This window comes from Platichthys flesus, chromosome 11 (assembly GCF_949316205.1).
Source record: "Platichthys flesus chromosome 11, fPlaFle2.1, whole genome shotgun sequence".
In the NCBI taxonomy this organism is placed as follows: domain Eukaryota; kingdom Metazoa; phylum Chordata; class Actinopteri; order Pleuronectiformes; family Pleuronectidae; genus Platichthys; species Platichthys flesus.
In genome coordinates this window covers 14,434,730-14,451,928 of record NC_084955.1, presented here as the reverse complement: position 1 = coordinate 14,451,928, position 17,199 = coordinate 14,434,730, and the positions used below count along the sequence as shown (strand labels likewise).

The window sequence follows — 17,199 nt, the reverse complement described above, 5'->3', positions numbered from 1 at the left end:
ACTCGTCTGCTGTTCATGCCATAGGTTAGAGAGCTAGCACAAGTAAGCTAGGTTAGCGTCGCGCCAGGCCTCCAGCGAAACAGCGGGAGAGCGACCGAGATCAGACCCAGCTATTCGGGAAGGAGACGACCACCCCATTTATGTGTCTGCATGAGAACAGTTAAAATCCCAGAAATATGGTGGTTCTCAAAATTCGAGACCAGGTAAGCGGTTGTTGTCGCAGGCGGACTGAAGTTTCAGCTAATGCTGGCCGGCTAACGTTTAGCTAGCTGGCCCCCCGATTTCAACACTCGCCAGCGGAATGTAATTGGAGTCTGTCGGGCTATTGACCGAAACGGAAGCGTTTCCTCAAGCGCTAAATAATAAATAGTGACTCGTGAGGTGAAAGGTAGACATTGGGCTTCGGGCTAAATCATACATGGAGTCATGTTCTTGGTCGATGATTGGTGGCATCACATTTACACCGAGACACATGCTCAAGCGGTGACTGAGTTGTAGCCAGCTAATGGTCCCATGTTTTATCACCAGCAATTAGCCGGAGCCGGTGCTAGATGTGAAAACAAAAATAACAACGCCAAACTGGGCTTGAGCTGTTGCTTCCAAGTGATTCAGTGTTTTAACAATAGCCACCATCATGTTGTATGAGGTGACTACCCTGACAACCAAAGCGATCTGTTGATTGTATAAAAATATATATGTTTCTTAGTTGAGTTTACATCAATTAAATAATATCTTCGATCACAAGAATATCATATATATCCCCTTATTAATATGTTAAACAACTCAGCCAGATATTGCAGCAGTCTAAGTTGAAGCTCTTGACCAAAATGCATGTATATCTACTGTGTAAGTAGTATGCATGCAGGTAAACTGCTGTGTAATGGTTATAAACGCGTGAGGAGACTGGTACTGTCACAGTTTATCAGACGTGTGTCCCCTAACGACATTAACCACTTGTCACCTACGTGTGAAAACGAGAATAGCTGCGTGTTGTCATTCGGAGACCTGTTTTGTACATGCCTGCTTTTCTTGTAGCCTATGTACGTGCATGGGTCTTTCATTGTGTGTGTGTGCTTGAATGATCGTGTGCCTGCCTGGGCTCCTGTGAGCCAGTGGAGTTGCCAAAGAGCTGTCTCCATGGTGATGGTATTAACTAGGCTGGCCTGTACTAGGAGAGGAGGTGCACACTGCACAGTCGTGCAGCCAAGGAAGCATAGGAAATCTCCTACACCAGTCGTGCAGGACTGAAGCGCTGAAAACAACAAAATGCAGATTTGTCCCTGTCACTATGGGGGGGATATTACAGAGATCGTCAAAATGGAACTGAGTACGAAGCACAAGTGGCTGCTTGTTTCTCTGAATTCATCCCCAGTCACTCTTAACCTTTTATTGCACCCGGCAAATATTAATGGGCATTATAATAAGTGAATGAAAGGATTGTCTTATGTTTAAAGTGAGTGTAAGCTACTTACTCCCTTGGATGGTAATGGTGGTCTTTGTCTTCTTAATTCGTAATACTTACTGAGCATCGGTCTGCTGAAATTAATCATGTGGCTCAATTAGTACCAGTGCAAAACATATTGTGTCATATTAGTGCCAACACAATTCTGTCAAGAAAATTATCCTTCCTATTTCACGTATATATAAACCTAGAATGGCTGCTTGAAATAAATTATTCACATTTTCTTACATTTGTGTAAAGCCAAAGACCAAAGGCTGCAAAATAGTTGAATTTACAACATGCAGAGCAGACAGTACATATAACAGTAGTAAAGTATTGCTCTCAGCCGAAGGGGAAAGGGTTTGACTTGAGTACCATGTGAATGGCCCTGGATATTAATGTGGTTGTGAGCCGCTGAAACACATTGAGAAGCAGCTCAGACAAAATGAATTGCATCCAAACATAATTGGTTTTACTTCATGGCATTTGCCAAGCATGTGGCTTGAACTGTGCTATATGAACTAGATGTCTTCTGCACATGAGGTATTATAAACTATACTGCTGCACATTAGCTAATTAGCTTGCCGGGCAGCTTTGTGGGTTAAATGAGATATGAGATCTTGATGGCCAAATGTACTCTGCAGCTCTTTCAAACAAAGGTGTAGTATAGACTTTCACTAAAAGGCAATACAAGTTTTCATTCTAGCTGAATATTGCAGCAGGTGATTTTAGACCCTGCTGACTTTTGGCACTTGGTAACTGGAACCTCCTGCTTGGTTAGCTCACGTTTTATTTTGGATACTTGGGTGCAAATTGCTCATTCTGAGCTTGTAATTGCTCCCATGTAATTGAAGTGCTGGATAATGGCTCATCTGACACACGACATTTAAGTAACACCTAAATTCACAGCTGTTACTTCTGCAGCTTTAAACTTATCGTGATAGCTTAATTCGTTTTTTGTAATAGACATTTAACTATAGTCAGGAAAGGGTTAAGTTTTTGTGCGAGCCGGGAATGTTCCATCTGGGTCTTTCATGGGTTACCAGTTGCAGACTCTGGAAGGGATCCCCTGCCCTCACTGTTCTCCCCATCCATGCCAGCCTCCTCCCACAGGGAGTGGAAAACTGCCTGGTCGTACACTCTGCTGGTGTTATAGTGGATCTGATAGGGGAGCACAACAATAAGCACAAACATAATCGAAACACAAACTGTTTTACTGTTGATAAGGGCATTGATTTCAGCATTATTTTGAAATACTAGATAAGTAAGAGATGTAACATTGTTTAATGAGGGGGGAATGCTAGAAGCTCCTAAGTAGTGATAATCTGATCTGCAGCCAGTTTGGTGTTCTATGAAGGACCAGGGCGTCCAGAATTGATGATAATCATGCTGAATTGTCTCTGGGGCCCCAGACCATTTGTTTATGATTGATGTGCCAAAATGATTCTTTACCAACAGGTTAATAACAAAACTATGCTCTCTCTGTCTGTGGGTTCTCGGTTCCAATTCAGTCTTAAGGGACCTTGCGGTTGTTGAGAGAGAGCCTCCTCTTACAGGAAGTCTTGGCAAAAGGCTGCAACACTGTCACAATGAATCACTTAAGTTACCCACACATGGATAAATATTGCTTTAAATGTTTATGGTTATTATTACATGTCTCAAAAATCACAGTTAATCTTGGCAGTCTTATTTTTAGTTTTTAATTAAACACACAAGAATGTTTTTTGCGAAATCAAAATGAGTAAAATGATCAAAATATATAAAGATACAAAGCAGCATTTTCCCTATGTACACTCCCTAAGAAAGGTGGAGCCAGCGAAAGCACTTTGTAAGAAGCCAGAGCAGGAACGGCATGGTCCTTCGTCAGACTTCACAAAGAGAACAACTTTCTCCTCTACCTCAGATTGGTTTCGAAGCCTTGTTTGACTTTCATCATTTTTGCCACTTGTTGAAATGGGGAAGAGGATCAGCTGTGGATAGTTTTTCCCCAGAGGCCGGTCATGTCAAAGTCAGTCATATGGAGCACATGGTTTCTGGACCTACATTCTGAAGATCGTTTTACTTCTCTCTGTGCTGCGGTGTGGATGTGGTTTTCTCGCCGGCCGACCACGCAGTACAGAATTAGAAAGTGTCTGCTCAGCGTTTTGTCAGAATCGATCCTGACAGTCGGCCTCCATCGTCGTCTGATTCGTGGAGTCATCGTTTTATTGAAAGACCTCAGTCTCTGCCCCTTTATCAGGGTTTTAAAACACAAATATTAAGGGACTTATTTAACAGCCTACACATGATTGTGTAATCTCGGAGCAAATGAGTCGTGTGTGTATTGTGGTGCTTGATGACGAGGATCCAGGAGTCTCTTTACGGTCTAAGGTCTCCGAGGTCTGACTAATGGTTATTGTTTTCTCAAATTTTAGACTGTTGGAGTTTTAGGTCTGACTCAGTTTCTTTCCTTTACAGCCTGCTTTGCTGAAAGCTATTTTCAATGTGGACCCAGATGAAGTACGCTCACTCATATTCAAAAAAGAGGATGTGAATGCACAGGTAATCCCAACAGTCTCTACTCTACATCCGTTTCCTCTTATTATTGTTATACGTTTAAAACATCCTAACAACACTGATTTTTAAACCTCTCATGCATCATGCAGCTCTTTAAATTAATAGCCACAGGGTACTTTCTGCTCATTTTATTGCATTCCTTCAAAGTTACTGTTTGGTAAGACCAGATGTTTGTTTCAAAGTATGGCTGGTTTGTACTTGTTTTACTGGAAGTCTATTCTAGTTACTGAATTTATTTTTCACACTTTTTTTTATGACGAAGTTCAACTGTTGACAGTAAATTCCAATTTCTCCTCAATAGCATTGTTATGTTACCAACCGCAAAGAAAAGGTGCGGTCATGTTCCAAAAGATCCGGACCGTGTTCCCTTGTATAAAGTAGAGAAAGACTTTAAAGTTAAGATGTAATTGCAAGCTGTTTTCACACTTTAATCACAGTCTCTTCTGTTCACATTCCTACAGGACAATGAGAAGCGAACTCCACTGCATGCTGCTGCCTATCTCGGAGATGCAGAAATTATAGAGCTGCTGATTCTTTCAGGTATGGGGTTTGAAACAGAGGCTTTGAGTTAGAATTAAATTCTATTACATTATTGAAATGGTGTATTTGGTTTCTCACATTGAGCTTGTCTAAATATCCGTTTATAAATACCAGACAGATGTGACTAAATCATACCAATTTTAGAAGTGTGGTTCTTCGTGATATTTTGCCCACTTAAACATTAGAGAACATCTTAGAGCAATGTCCTGATCACCTGTTATACTCAGTACCATGCACAGAGGCCCTGACATACTTGTTTTTCTTTTCTCAACTTGTCTTAGAGCATGAATGCATATTTCGATGTGGCAATCAGCAGAATATTGTTGTGGCCAGATGGTGCATCTGTATTCAATATAGTGTAATATCTCTATGCGTACCCTGTGTAGTCTGCTCTCTCTTACAGGTGGAGATGTTACAAAAACAGTCAAAAGGCTTTAATCATTGTTGAAATATAGCTCTAGATGTAGTTTAACTTTATGACCTTCAAACAGTCTCACAACCAATGTCCTGTGACTTGTAGGTGCCAGAGTAAATGCCAAAGATAACAAGTGGCTCACTCCTCTGCATCGGGCTGTGGCCTCCTGCAGTGAGGTATGTGAAATGCCTCTCTTATTCTCTTATCACATCCACGTGTTACACAATCAAACAGCGCACACCTAAATGTGTTGACTTCCTGCAGGAGGCTGTCCAGGTTTTGCTGAAACACTCGGCCGACGTAAACGCCAGAGACAAGAACTGGCAGACGCCGCTTCACATCGCCGCGGCCAATAAGGCTGTACGCTGCGCCGAGGCCCTCGTCCCGCTGCTCAGCAATGTGAATGTGTCGGACAGAGCAGGCCGGACTGCGCTGCACCATGCAGCCTTCAGCGGCCATCTGGAGGTAACTTTAAGCCCTAAAGCAGGCGTCTTCAACTCATATTCTGTGAAAAAATCTCCTTAAGCAGTAGTCCCGTACATTGATTCACAAAGAGGGATCGACTGCAGGAATTATTAATAATAAATTACTCTAATGATGAATAAGTGCTACTTAAAAACATTTATATACATTGCAGCATAGCTTTTTCACGATATAAAATGAAAAGTGTGGCTTGATTATCCCGTCCGGTTCCCATCTTCTTCTTTGAACAGCTTTAAATCCTTTCCCCATTTAAATCCCACTCACCCCCCCCCCCCCTTCCCTCTAGGATCTTACTCACTGCCCCTTATCTCGGTCTATGTATTAGTGACCTCACTCTTGTCGGATTCATTTCTGGGCTGTACTCTAAGAGGTGCTTAAATACCTTTTTAGTATGTATTTATTTTAATCTTAATGGATACAAAAGTTACATTGATTACCTTCAGAGACAAAAGCTGCACAGTCAGCACTATAAGGACCGTTGCTGACAGCGTCCTTTATCGTGTTTAAAAGCTTAAGTCATTTCAGTGTTCATATCGACGGATGAAGTATTATCCTTCCCTCTTGAGAACATGTACCACTTACATTATTGTCGAACCATCACAACAGGCTTGACGTTGAGTGTGTTACCTTGCTTTCTGACAGGAAGTGTTTCTGTGTGCCTTACGAATGTGTAAACACAGTGGGCATTGTACCGTGCAGGACAAATGAACAATGGCTTCATGTTTGCTCATTTAACATTGGTGAGATGAAACAACCGACTTCCCCATATAGCTCTTCCTCTGTTACTCATCACACACAGAGCGGTTAGTTTTAGAAGCATGAAGTTAGCTGTTCCTTTCCCTGTACCAATGATAGGCTTTCTTTTTTATGTTTAAGTTCTCTAGTTTTACGTTCCATGTCAAGAGAGCAATTTTAACAGCCAATAAAGCTATTTGTACCCACAGTATCTGCTGTCCGCTGTGTGGTCTTACTGGTTTTACATTCCGTTTTCACAAAATATCTGAGCTTTAGCCTCTGCTGCATTAGTGTATAGTTAAACCTTGATTAGGTCCGGTGACAATAATAATCCCATTTGATCCGTGAGTCCTTAGCACAAATCCAAAACCAGGTCAAACTGGAGAAAACACAACTCAACAAGCGGTGTACCCGCTCCAATGAACCAGTCAGAATTTGTTTAGAAAATAACAAATTTGCAGATAATAGCTTTTCCCCACATGGTTGCAAACTGATACTTCAGGCAGTCAAGACATAGTCGAGGACACTATGTTCACAAACAGCGCTTGCCCAATCACGTGCCTGCATGCAAATAAATCATTGCCTTCATATACTTGCAGGCAAAGTATTTGTCTTGAGGGTTTAAATGTCTTGTCTGATCATATGTTAATGCAAATCAGTGCATAAAAAAGTTCACAGAGTTTATTTTGTTTTAAATACAAATACGGAGATGAGGACATGCAGCTGTAACCTGAGTTCAGTGGCATAACATATGCTGAAACATTAGTACCCTGTGGAAATGTATTGCTTAATCTCTTGTGGATTCCTGTGTATTCAGTATATTCAAGTTTATTGACCAACATTTGCTCTGCTATTTAAAAAAGAAATTAAACCCATGTGGAAGCTCATCTTATTCATCAGATCAGACTGCACTGAAGGTAGCTGTACTCTTGTATGTGGTGTAGACCAGAGGATCAATCTGTTTACTCCAGTATTTAGTATTTAGGTATTTAGGCATTAAACACCATATCTACACAGTGATAGAAAACGCATCTGGTAATGTTCAGGTTGTAACCTTCCATGACATGTTTCCTGATTCTTCCCTTTTTATTCTAATTGCTGCTTTTAGATGGTGAGGCTGTTGCTCTCCAGAGGAGCAAACATCAATGCCTTTGACAAGAAGGATCGGCGGGCAATCCACTGGGCAGCCTACATGGGTAATAAATGCTGTTTTTTTTTTTTTTACTTTGCACTCTTTATTTTCTATAGGAGCTCATCTCATCTTTTATTCAATAAAAGTGTCCACAATGTAATCAGTGAAGGAATTGTTTCTACGTTCCCCCCCTACAATTTCACTTGGAAATCTTAAGTTATATACCTTGTTTATATACATATAATTATTCTGTTTTTAGATCTGATTCATTGAACACATATCAGAACACATTCTTTTTAATGGTTGCATCAATGTCGGCATTTAGAAAAAACATTTAACACTTGAAACTGTCATTGTGTTTATTTGTCTGTACAGTAAAAATCCAGTCTTCAGCAAGAACGTTGCCCGGCGCAGTCGAATATGACTGGATGAAATACATAATAAACTCTTGATTACATGTTCATGTAACTAAAATCCTTCTCTCTTCTTCTTCAGGGCACATAGAAGTGGTGAAGCTGCTGGCATCTCACGGAGCCGAGGTGGCCTGCAAAGATAAGAAATCGTACACCCCCCTACATGCTGCAGCCTCCAGTGGAATGATTAGTGTTGTCAAATACCTCCTGGACTTGGGGGTGGATGTAAGTTCCACCCACATGCTCGCTGTCATTACACTGCGGACACCGCAGGATCTTATGATCTGATCAGGAGGGATGTGCTCTGAATAGCACCTCAAACGTTTTCTGTATTATGTGCTATAAGAGTCAATTTCAGTGCTCTAACTCTCCGTTAATCTTGCCGTCTAGATCAATGAGCCCAATGCATACGGCAACACGCCGCTCCACGTGGCCTGCTACAACGGGCAGGATGTGGTGGTGAACGAGCTCATTGAAAGTGGAGCCAACGTCAACCAGGTGAACGAGAAGGGCTTTGCACCTCTGCATTTCACCGCCGCCTCGCGCCACGGGGCACTTTGTCTTGAACTGCTCGTCTGCAACGGGGCTGACGTCAACATCAAGGTGAGTGAAAACCAGAAAGTCTCCTCATGATAACTGGCAGAGGGCCTCATTGTGGTCTAGGAAAGTTAACCGAATTTTCATTTAGTATTTATTTATAATCAAGAAGCAGTGATTAAACATTCACATGTTGCTTGTGTGTGATTTTAAGTTTTTGTCTGTGTCTTAAAGTTAATGGGGTAAAATGTAACTGTACCTTTTTCTATTGTTCAATAATATGTTCTACATTTAAAAGCCGTAGTATTGACCAACGCTGTGACACCACCCTGTTTTTCTTTGACTCTAGAGTAAAGACGGCAAGACTCCCCTCCACATGACAGCCATCCACGGGAGGTTTTCTAGATCCCAAGCAATCATTGAGAATGGTGAGCTCCTCGACAAATTCGTCCTCGCTGGACAATGAACCTAAAACTACTTCTTGCTAAGTGCTTTGTTTGTTTCCTCCTGAAGGTGCTGAGATTGACTGTGAAGATAAAAACGGAAACACACCACTGCACATTGCAGCCCGCTACGGACACGAGCTCCTCATAAACACCCTCATCACCAACAGAGCTGACACGGCTAGGTAAGTGAGCCCGGGCCTGCACCATTTTCAGCAACGGCTTCAACATTGTGAAAGAGCTGCACGTTTAAATCTCTCCAAAGCTGACAGGCATCGACCGTTATGTAACTGACACACCAGATTCTGTACGATCTATAGAAAGTTCCGGCCTTGAGTTTAACACCAGGGCTATTTTAGTGATACTGGCTAAATCGACATGATTGTGCATTCTTTTTATTTAGACGAGGGGTTCACGGTATGTTCCCACTGCATTTGGCTGCTCTCAGTGGATTCTCTGACTGCTGCCGAAAGCTCCTGTCTTCAGGTGAGCAAATCTTTACTGTATATCACAGACAGTTAACAGTGGATGTAGAGTCTTGTTCCTAATATTTCACCCTGCGCAGGCTTTGATATTGATACTCCCGATGACTTTGGAAGGACCTGTTTACATGCTGCAGCTGCTGGAGGGTTAGTACACCCGACAAGTAGGTTTAATATTAACTGTAAGTGTTAAGATAAAGTTTATAATATCATTGTGTACATCTCTTACCCCCTGTAGAAACTTGGAATGTCTCAATCTCCTCCTCAACACGGGTGCAGACTTTAATAGGAAGGACAGCTTCGGCAGGTTCGTACTATTTCTCAGTCAAGAGTCTGTTTCAGTCTCTCAGTGAAATTTGAACAGTGAACTGAGCCATGTTTGCTTTTCCAGGACCCCGCTGCACTACGCCGCTGCCAACTGTAACTACCAGTGCCTGTTTGCACTGGTGGGCTCAGGGGCCAGCGTCAATGACCTCGACGAACGTGGCTGCACTCCCCTCCACTACGCCGCCGCCTCGGACACAGATGGAAAGTCAGTATACTTATTAAACTCTGTGTATTAGGGGGGTGTTGGCTGAGTGGGAGGCGGGTTAGGTTTGAAGGTTTGATGGATGAAAGCTGCACTTTGCATCATTGGTTATGCTAAGTAACAGTTCAAAGATGATCTTGTTTCCTTGACAACAGCCTCTTTGTTGTGCGTGCAGGTGCCTGGAGTACTTACTGCGGAATGATGCAAATCCAGGGATCCGGGACAATCAGGGCTACAACGCTGTGCACTACGCCTCGGCGTACGGACATCGCCTCTGTCTGGAGCTGGTGAGAACTTCACTCCACAGTTCATGACATAAAAACAATCAGCATCACAATATGTGTCTTTTCATCCCTGCTTCTCCCACTCTTTTACAGATTGCAAGTGAAACACCTCTAGATGTGGTGAGTAGAATTTGTACTTTTTGGGGATGAAAACTACCAGAGGGCCAAGTTGTGATCATGTTCTTCCAATACTAGGATTCTGTAACCCTATCACTCAATTACTGCCACGGCTCAATTACTGCAGGTCACTTTAGAAGTTCCGGAAAAATAGCTGCAACCAGAAGCCAAACAAACACCTCATGCCAACAGTCAGGTTTAGAAAGAGCACTGCATTAGTATCTATTAATCTGAAGAAAAAGATAATCAATTAAGAAATTTTGTGCAACTGAGTCTCGAAAAGCATAATTTCATAATGGTAAAAATGTTAACACAGACACTAAATGCAAGTTATATCAATGTCTTTAGTGCATTTCTCTTCGTCCATTACATGTATCAAATATCATTTATTTCAGAAGCTATTGACCCTCACCCACAGCTGGATCAGTATAAAGTCTGAATGAGAAACTCCTGACCTCTCCACCTGTCGCACAATAGTCTAAATGTCTATGCAGCAGATTCCACAGTAAATATATTTGACGCAGGTTGTAACTTGTGTCATTGTTCAGCTAATGGAAACCTCAGGGACAGACATCCTGAATGAATCTGATGTCAGAGCTCCTGTCAGCCCCTTGCACCTTGCTGTGAGTATGAAGTATTGTCATTGTATCGGCATTATCCTCACTCTCAGTTCCCTTGTGTTAACTTATTCATTAAAATGAATCTGTCAGGCGTACCATGGTCACCACCAAGCTATGGAGGTGTTGGTGCAGTCTCTGCTGGATCTTGATGTAAGAAACATCCAGGGACGTACACCCTTAGACCTGGCTGCTTTCAAGGGTCACGTCGAGTGTGTGGATGTTCTAATCAATCAAGGAGCCTCCATCCTCGTCAAAGACTTCACCCTGAAGCGAACCCCCATCCATGCTGCAGGTGGGGACTTCATCAATTTGTCTACGTCAGACTATTCACATCTGAACACAGTACGATAAGAGATGCTAACGGGCTCTTTTTCTTTGCAGCTACCAACGGTCATTCAGAATGTTTGCGTTTGCTGATTGGAAATTCTGATCTTCAAAGTGCAGTAGATATTCAAGATGGGAACGGACAGTAAGTGAAGTTTGTTTGTGATTCAGTTTTTTCTCTTTATCTTCTAAATTAATTGTTAACGTAACTTTCTCCTGTTTTTGTTCAGAACACCTCTGATGCTGTCGGTCCTGAGTGGACACACAGATTGTGTTTATTCTCTGTTGAATAAGGGAGCGAGTGTAGAAGCCAAAGACAAGTGGGGGCGGACGGCCCTGCATAGAGGAGTAAGGACATGTCCCTATTCCTACATACTATACATAGAATTTGCTATTGTGGTAGTTCTTAACGTTAAAACTTTGCAATGCTTTCAAATTTTTAGCTGGGTCCAAAGCACAAACTTCCTTTCTATTTCTTTAGGAATAACTAACAAAAATATGTTCACCTCTCCTCTTTCACTCAAATCATCATTCAGTGTTTAACATCAATCGTGAGTAAACTCTGCCTCCTGTCCCCAGGCCGTGACCGGTCACGAGGAATGTGTGGAGGCCTTGCTTCAGCACAGCGCCAACTTCCTGGTGCGAGACTGCAAAGGGCGCACACCGGTCCACCTGGCAGCAGCCTGTGGACACACTGGGGTACTAGGAGGACTGCTGCATGCTGCCCAAACAGTGGAAACTCTCCCCGTCTTAACAGACAACCATGGCTACACCCCACTGCACTGGGCCTGCTACAATGGTACACAGATGAGGCTTAGAAGACCTCTAAAGATCAGTTTAGATATGGGCCTGTTAAGCACTTATATACAGAGATACTGTTGTTAAGTGACTATTTAAATTTGAGCACTAATTTTTGTTGCTATTTCTCAATGCACCCATTTTTCAAGGCTTTATGAAGCACCTGGAGATAAAGGCCAATGCATTGAGTGCTTTCTGTTTATTTTCCTGCAGGTCACGATACATGTGTGGAGGTTTTGTTGGAGCAAGAAGTTTTTCACAAGGCCGACGGGAATTCTTTCAGCCCCCTCCACTGTTCTGTGTAAGATCCTCTTCGGACCTCGGTTTCCATCAACCTACGTGAGGAAAGAATCTTAAACAGACTAAATAAATGTCTCTTATCTCTTCTTTAGGATCCACGATAACGAAGGTGCAGCTGAGATGCTGATAGACACTCTGGGCCCTGCCATTGTCAATGCCAAAGACAGTAAAAACAGGTATATGTGGTCATTTATGGCAAAGTATTTGTATATTTGCAGCCATAAGGTATTTGTGACACCGGATTGTTTGATTTAATATGAGCCTTGTTCTTGTGTTCTTTGTGCAGAACACCCCTGCATGCAGCAGCCTTCACTGACCATGTGGAGTGTCTCCAGCTGCTGCTGAGCCACAACGCTCAGGTCAACAGTATCGACACCACAGGGAAGACGTCACTCATGATGGCTGCTGAGAATGGCCAGACCAATGCTGTCGGTAAGAAAGCTTTTCACCTTTAACCAGCACCCTGGGGAAATCTCACTGCGGGATGTAATAGTTGGTGCAGTAATGAATAGGTAAACACTGCTGCAGTGAATAACTTTTACTTTGCTGGGCTTTTCCTGTGTTGTTGCTGTTAGAACTTCTGGTAAGCAGTGCGAAAGCAGATCTCACTCTGCAGGATGCTGTGAAGAACACTGCACTTCACCTGGCCTGCAGTAAGGTGTGTATGGCCACATGGTGGCACCGTACTCACATTCTACAGCAGTAAACTCATCTGAGTATTTTCTGAGCTACTGTTTATGGTTGTTTTAACATGTATTGCTCTGTACCTGTTTTCTACAGGGACATGAAACCAGTGCCTTGTTGATATTGGAAAAGATTTCAGACAGAAACCTCATAAATGCCACTAATGCCGCCTTACAGACGTATGTATCACCTGTATTACATCAGTGTCTTGTCTTGTGCTGCATCTGAGTGGTGTGTGATGGAGTTAAAGTGTTATTCAATAATGTAAAGATTTGAATTATTGATACAAACATAATAACCAAATGGAAAAATATTGACTTGACTTCTTTTTTTAAGGCCTCTACATGTGGCTGCAAGAAACGGTCTGACTGTGGTGGTGCAAGAGCTGCTTGCAAAAGGAGCCAGTGTACTTGCAGTGGATGAAAACGGTAAATTCAATAGTTTATATAATATATATGATATACTATATAACCTACATATGCTACACAACAGTGAGAAGTGAGCACAACAGAACGTTTTATCCTGTTAACCAGACAGTTGCTACTTTATCATTTAAGAGAAGTAGTAACACTGTTGGAAACTGAAGCTGTGTGTGACCGTAATAAAATGTGCAACGTCATTGTTTCAGGTTACACACCCGCCTTGGCTTGTGCCCCCAACAAAGATGTTGCAGACTGCCTCGCCCTCATCCTGGCCACCATGATGCCTGTGTCCCCCTGCGCCCCGGCACCCACCCTCCCTTTCAGTGCCATTAACCACTACACCACCAGCCCCTCCAAGAGCGTCACCTTCGACAGTCTGCCCGTGCTGCGCGGCGAGCACAGCTCCTACTGCAGCTTCAACAACGTCAGCCATCACGAGGGCTTCTACAAGGACGAGGAGCTCAACGACTCGGATTCAGAGACGTACTGAGGGACAGGAGGAGGAGATAGAAACATAAACACACACACACACACTGTGTCTTAATAAATCACCCACCGCCAGCTTTGGAGGGCAGAAGAAGAGAAAAGCCCCCACAGGAGCCTTAAAGAGTCCCCCCCCCCCCCCCCCACCACCCCACTTAGAAAAGAGAGGAAGCGAGGGAGGAGGTGCAGCAGGCTGGCCCACACTCATCCCGACCTCATCCAGCACCAGGTGTCCTTCCAGCTGATACAGGACCTTAGTAACCGCTGCTTTACCGACACTGACTTGCTGAGTGCTTGTTGGGCAGACAGCGACATTTGTACGGCAATAACATGCTGAAGAGGGATGGTAGCACTTCACCGAGAGCTAGACTGACAGGGACCAGAAGACGTGGATGCATTTTAACCCAGTTTTAATTGTGTACATGAGATTAAGAAGTTAATGGGTATATCGGTTCGTCTGGGAAGAGAGATTTCCTTTTTGAAATTTTGTTGGGGAGGAGGTTAAATACCGCACACTACGTTTGAATGCGCTTGTATTTCAAATCTGTAAGTCATACAGGGGGAAAGTCATTTATTTTTTGAGATCCAAATTTTAATATTCCCATGTTCATGTCTTAAACTCCTTATCCTCTAGGGAAAAAAAATCTGAATTTCTGACCTGAGTAATTTAAAAACATTTGATATGTGCAACAGGTTATTTTTAAGTTGATCGACCGTACCTTTGTGTATTGACTTGTCCACTGCGGTTTAGTCTTTCAAGAATAAATTATTTGTGTACGTTTGGTTCCTATTTATGTGTTTATTTTGTGCCTTCATTAGTTACTGAGAGCAGATGGGTGTGTAGAGGCAGCTGTGATGCTCACTAGGTAAGTAATGAAACGACTGTAAGAAGCACTGATCCAACACTGAGCTACCTAACGCTCGGCTTTGTGAGGAGAAACACTGTAAACCAATGACAGGGCAGCGTTTGATTTTCTTCTGTTTGAATGAATTTTTCTTTTGCTCCTATATTAGTCAATGTTTGTTGACAGGTTTTGCTTGCTTTAAATTCAGAAAAAAGAAACCACTCGATTCTACCGTGATTCAAAAATCCCGTTTCTGTCTGTTGAGAAATAATTTTAACTGGAAATATGTACAATACATTTGCTAGCTTCATTTGAATGGAAAAGATATTTGTTTCTTTTCCTGGCTTTTTCTTGAAGAAGGATGAAACTAGCATGTATATAGAAATTGTGACTGTGAATTCAAAGCTCCAGTGAATTCTTTCATTACTGAGATTGCTGTATATTTTATGAGTAATAAAGAAATGAGTTATTTAATAATGACCATGAGTCTTTATGGGGTATTGGCTTTACCTGTATTAGGTTTATTTCACATGTGAAGCAGCTCAAGTCTTTTCCCAATTGACATTTTTATCACAGGTGTGAAGGTAATCAATGACGGGTGAATTCAATTCAACCACCTCCAGTGTTGTGCAAGTTCACACCTCTCATGAACTAGTTCAAAGTTCAGTTCATACATAAACATGAATAGTTCACGTTCATAGTTCATATAAATTCTGAACTAGTTCATAGTTTTAAGGTGGAATGTGAGAATGAAAGACTTAACCTGTTAAAGAAAACCTTTATAGATATATAAAGGCTTTGTATATATCTATGTCAGTACTCCTTGCCTTTACTGTCGGGAGTCTTTATCAGACAGTATGTAAAAATCCCTTTCTCTTGCTGTCTGTTATATGAGACCGAGAGGTGTTGTGTTGCAGGTATGGCCTGCCCCTTTAAGGAAAGTTTGTAGTGTGTGACGTAGTGCACCTGGGTATTGTGGGAAAAAACGCGTGAAAAAAGTGTGTGTATAACGAGAAGTGACGGAGCACCTACAGGTGACGCGACTGTTGCTCCTGCTGTATATCCGAGAAATAGAGCGGCCGCATTCCAAGTAAAGAAACATCTCCTCCTCCTTATTCACGGAGCGGTCCGGACGGCTGGTTACCGACCAGACAGCGAGCCAAGATAACCAGTGACAGGGGCGGCTCCTGGTACAGGCGACATAAGAGACGGATTTATCATGACGTGACACATGCAATGTAAACCAATACATTAAGTCAAACCATCATTCTCTTAACCCCGGGGACGCACCGGAGGTAGAAGCGCTGCGAAAAGCGGTCCGCCTCCTTTCCTCGCTCATGTTGAATACTTGGGCTGTTCGCACCGGCAGCGTAGTGTCGGGAAGAACCGGGAAGCTCCGGTCACACACACACACACACACATAATCTCCTGTGAAGAAGCATCATTTACCCCTGAACCAGCACGGAGAAAAGATGATGATGAAAAATTCAATATAAAAAAATTAAATATAAAATTAAATATAAAAATGTAATTAAATTAAATTAAAAAAAAATTTTTAAAAAAACTGCGCGCGCACATGCTGCGCAGAAGCCCACTGCGCACATGCTGCGCAGAAGCCCAATGCGCACATCTGCGCAGAAGCCCACTGCGCACATCTGCGCAGAAGCTGATTGCGCAGAAGTTGCACGCGCAGTTTTGTTTTGTTTTTTTCAATGAAATTTTTACCCTTTTTTTAAATATTTATATATAACTTTATATTTATATTTTGCAATTAATAAGTGAAATCTCACCAATTTTAAGACATCAATATATTTCCAACTTAAAGAAGGGGAGTGGGATTCAACCCAGGCCTTAGTATAGGAAAACGGATACCCTACCAACTACGCCACACCACTTGATGACTGTTGGGAGGAACTAAGCACAATAACAAGATGGACATATTATTATGCGCGTGTGTCCGTGTCATTTTATGCTGCTTTTGATAAACACTTCAGAGAAAATATTTTGTACTTTACTACATACGACAGCCTTGCTTAAAAGTTACTTTTATATTTTTGCCTTTTAGATACTGGATGATTGTTAGAGAATAACCCAGTACGTTTTCCAACCTTGTCTTTGAACCTCTTACATGAATCGCAGTCTGCTGTGATGTCCTGAGGCTGCCCCCTGCTGGCTGCTGGGTTATTCTGCTAATCTCGCTTGGTTTGTGCAGCTTGTGATTGACTAAAGTTGTCAATAAAAGAAAATCTTTAATATCCTTCAAGGGCAATTTGATGTACAACCAGCAATCAGTGCACGACAAAAATATAATATATATAATAAATATATAATTTCCTGTTGTGTTTCTAATAATTATTAATGTTGGTGACATTTCCTTGATAAATGGGTGGAGGTTTTATTACCTCTGCTAAGGAGGTTATGTTTTCATCTCTGATTTGCCAGTCAACAGGTTTATGTAATAAACTACTGGACCAATAACCACACAACTTGGTAGAAGGAAGCTGCATGGATCAGAGATGTAAATGCACAACACTTCCACCTCAGGCTCCTGGTCGTGTCTGTAGTGATTCACTGTCACATTGTGAAAACAAGACACCTGGGCCTAGGAAGCCAAGT

At 42.3% G+C, this 17,199-nt stretch overlaps 1 protein-coding gene across 1 annotated transcript; it reads left to right on the top strand.

Annotated features, from left to right (window-relative positions):
• ankrd28b (ankyrin repeat domain 28b) lies at window positions 1-15,063 on the top strand. The gene is made up of 28 exons (XM_062399184.1): window positions 1-203; window positions 3,899-3,982; window positions 4,459-4,537; window positions 5,058-5,128; window positions 5,217-5,417; window positions 7,279-7,366; window positions 7,798-7,940; window positions 8,106-8,318; window positions 8,602-8,680; window positions 8,766-8,880; window positions 9,099-9,181; window positions 9,261-9,324; window positions 9,416-9,484; window positions 9,569-9,709; window positions 9,882-9,993; window positions 10,084-10,110; window positions 10,656-10,730; window positions 10,818-11,019; window positions 11,109-11,196; window positions 11,282-11,399; window positions 11,631-11,850; window positions 12,063-12,150; window positions 12,242-12,325; window positions 12,436-12,581; window positions 12,725-12,807; window positions 12,930-13,012; window positions 13,170-13,261; window positions 13,462-15,063. Exons 1-28 carry the CDS (start codon window positions 177-179, stop codon window positions 13,743-13,745), a joined length of 3,159 nt encoding a protein of 1,052 aa, XP_062255168.1. The 5' UTR covers window positions 1-176; the 3' UTR covers window positions 13,746-15,063.
• Window positions 15,064-17,199: the final 2,136 nt, after the last annotated feature.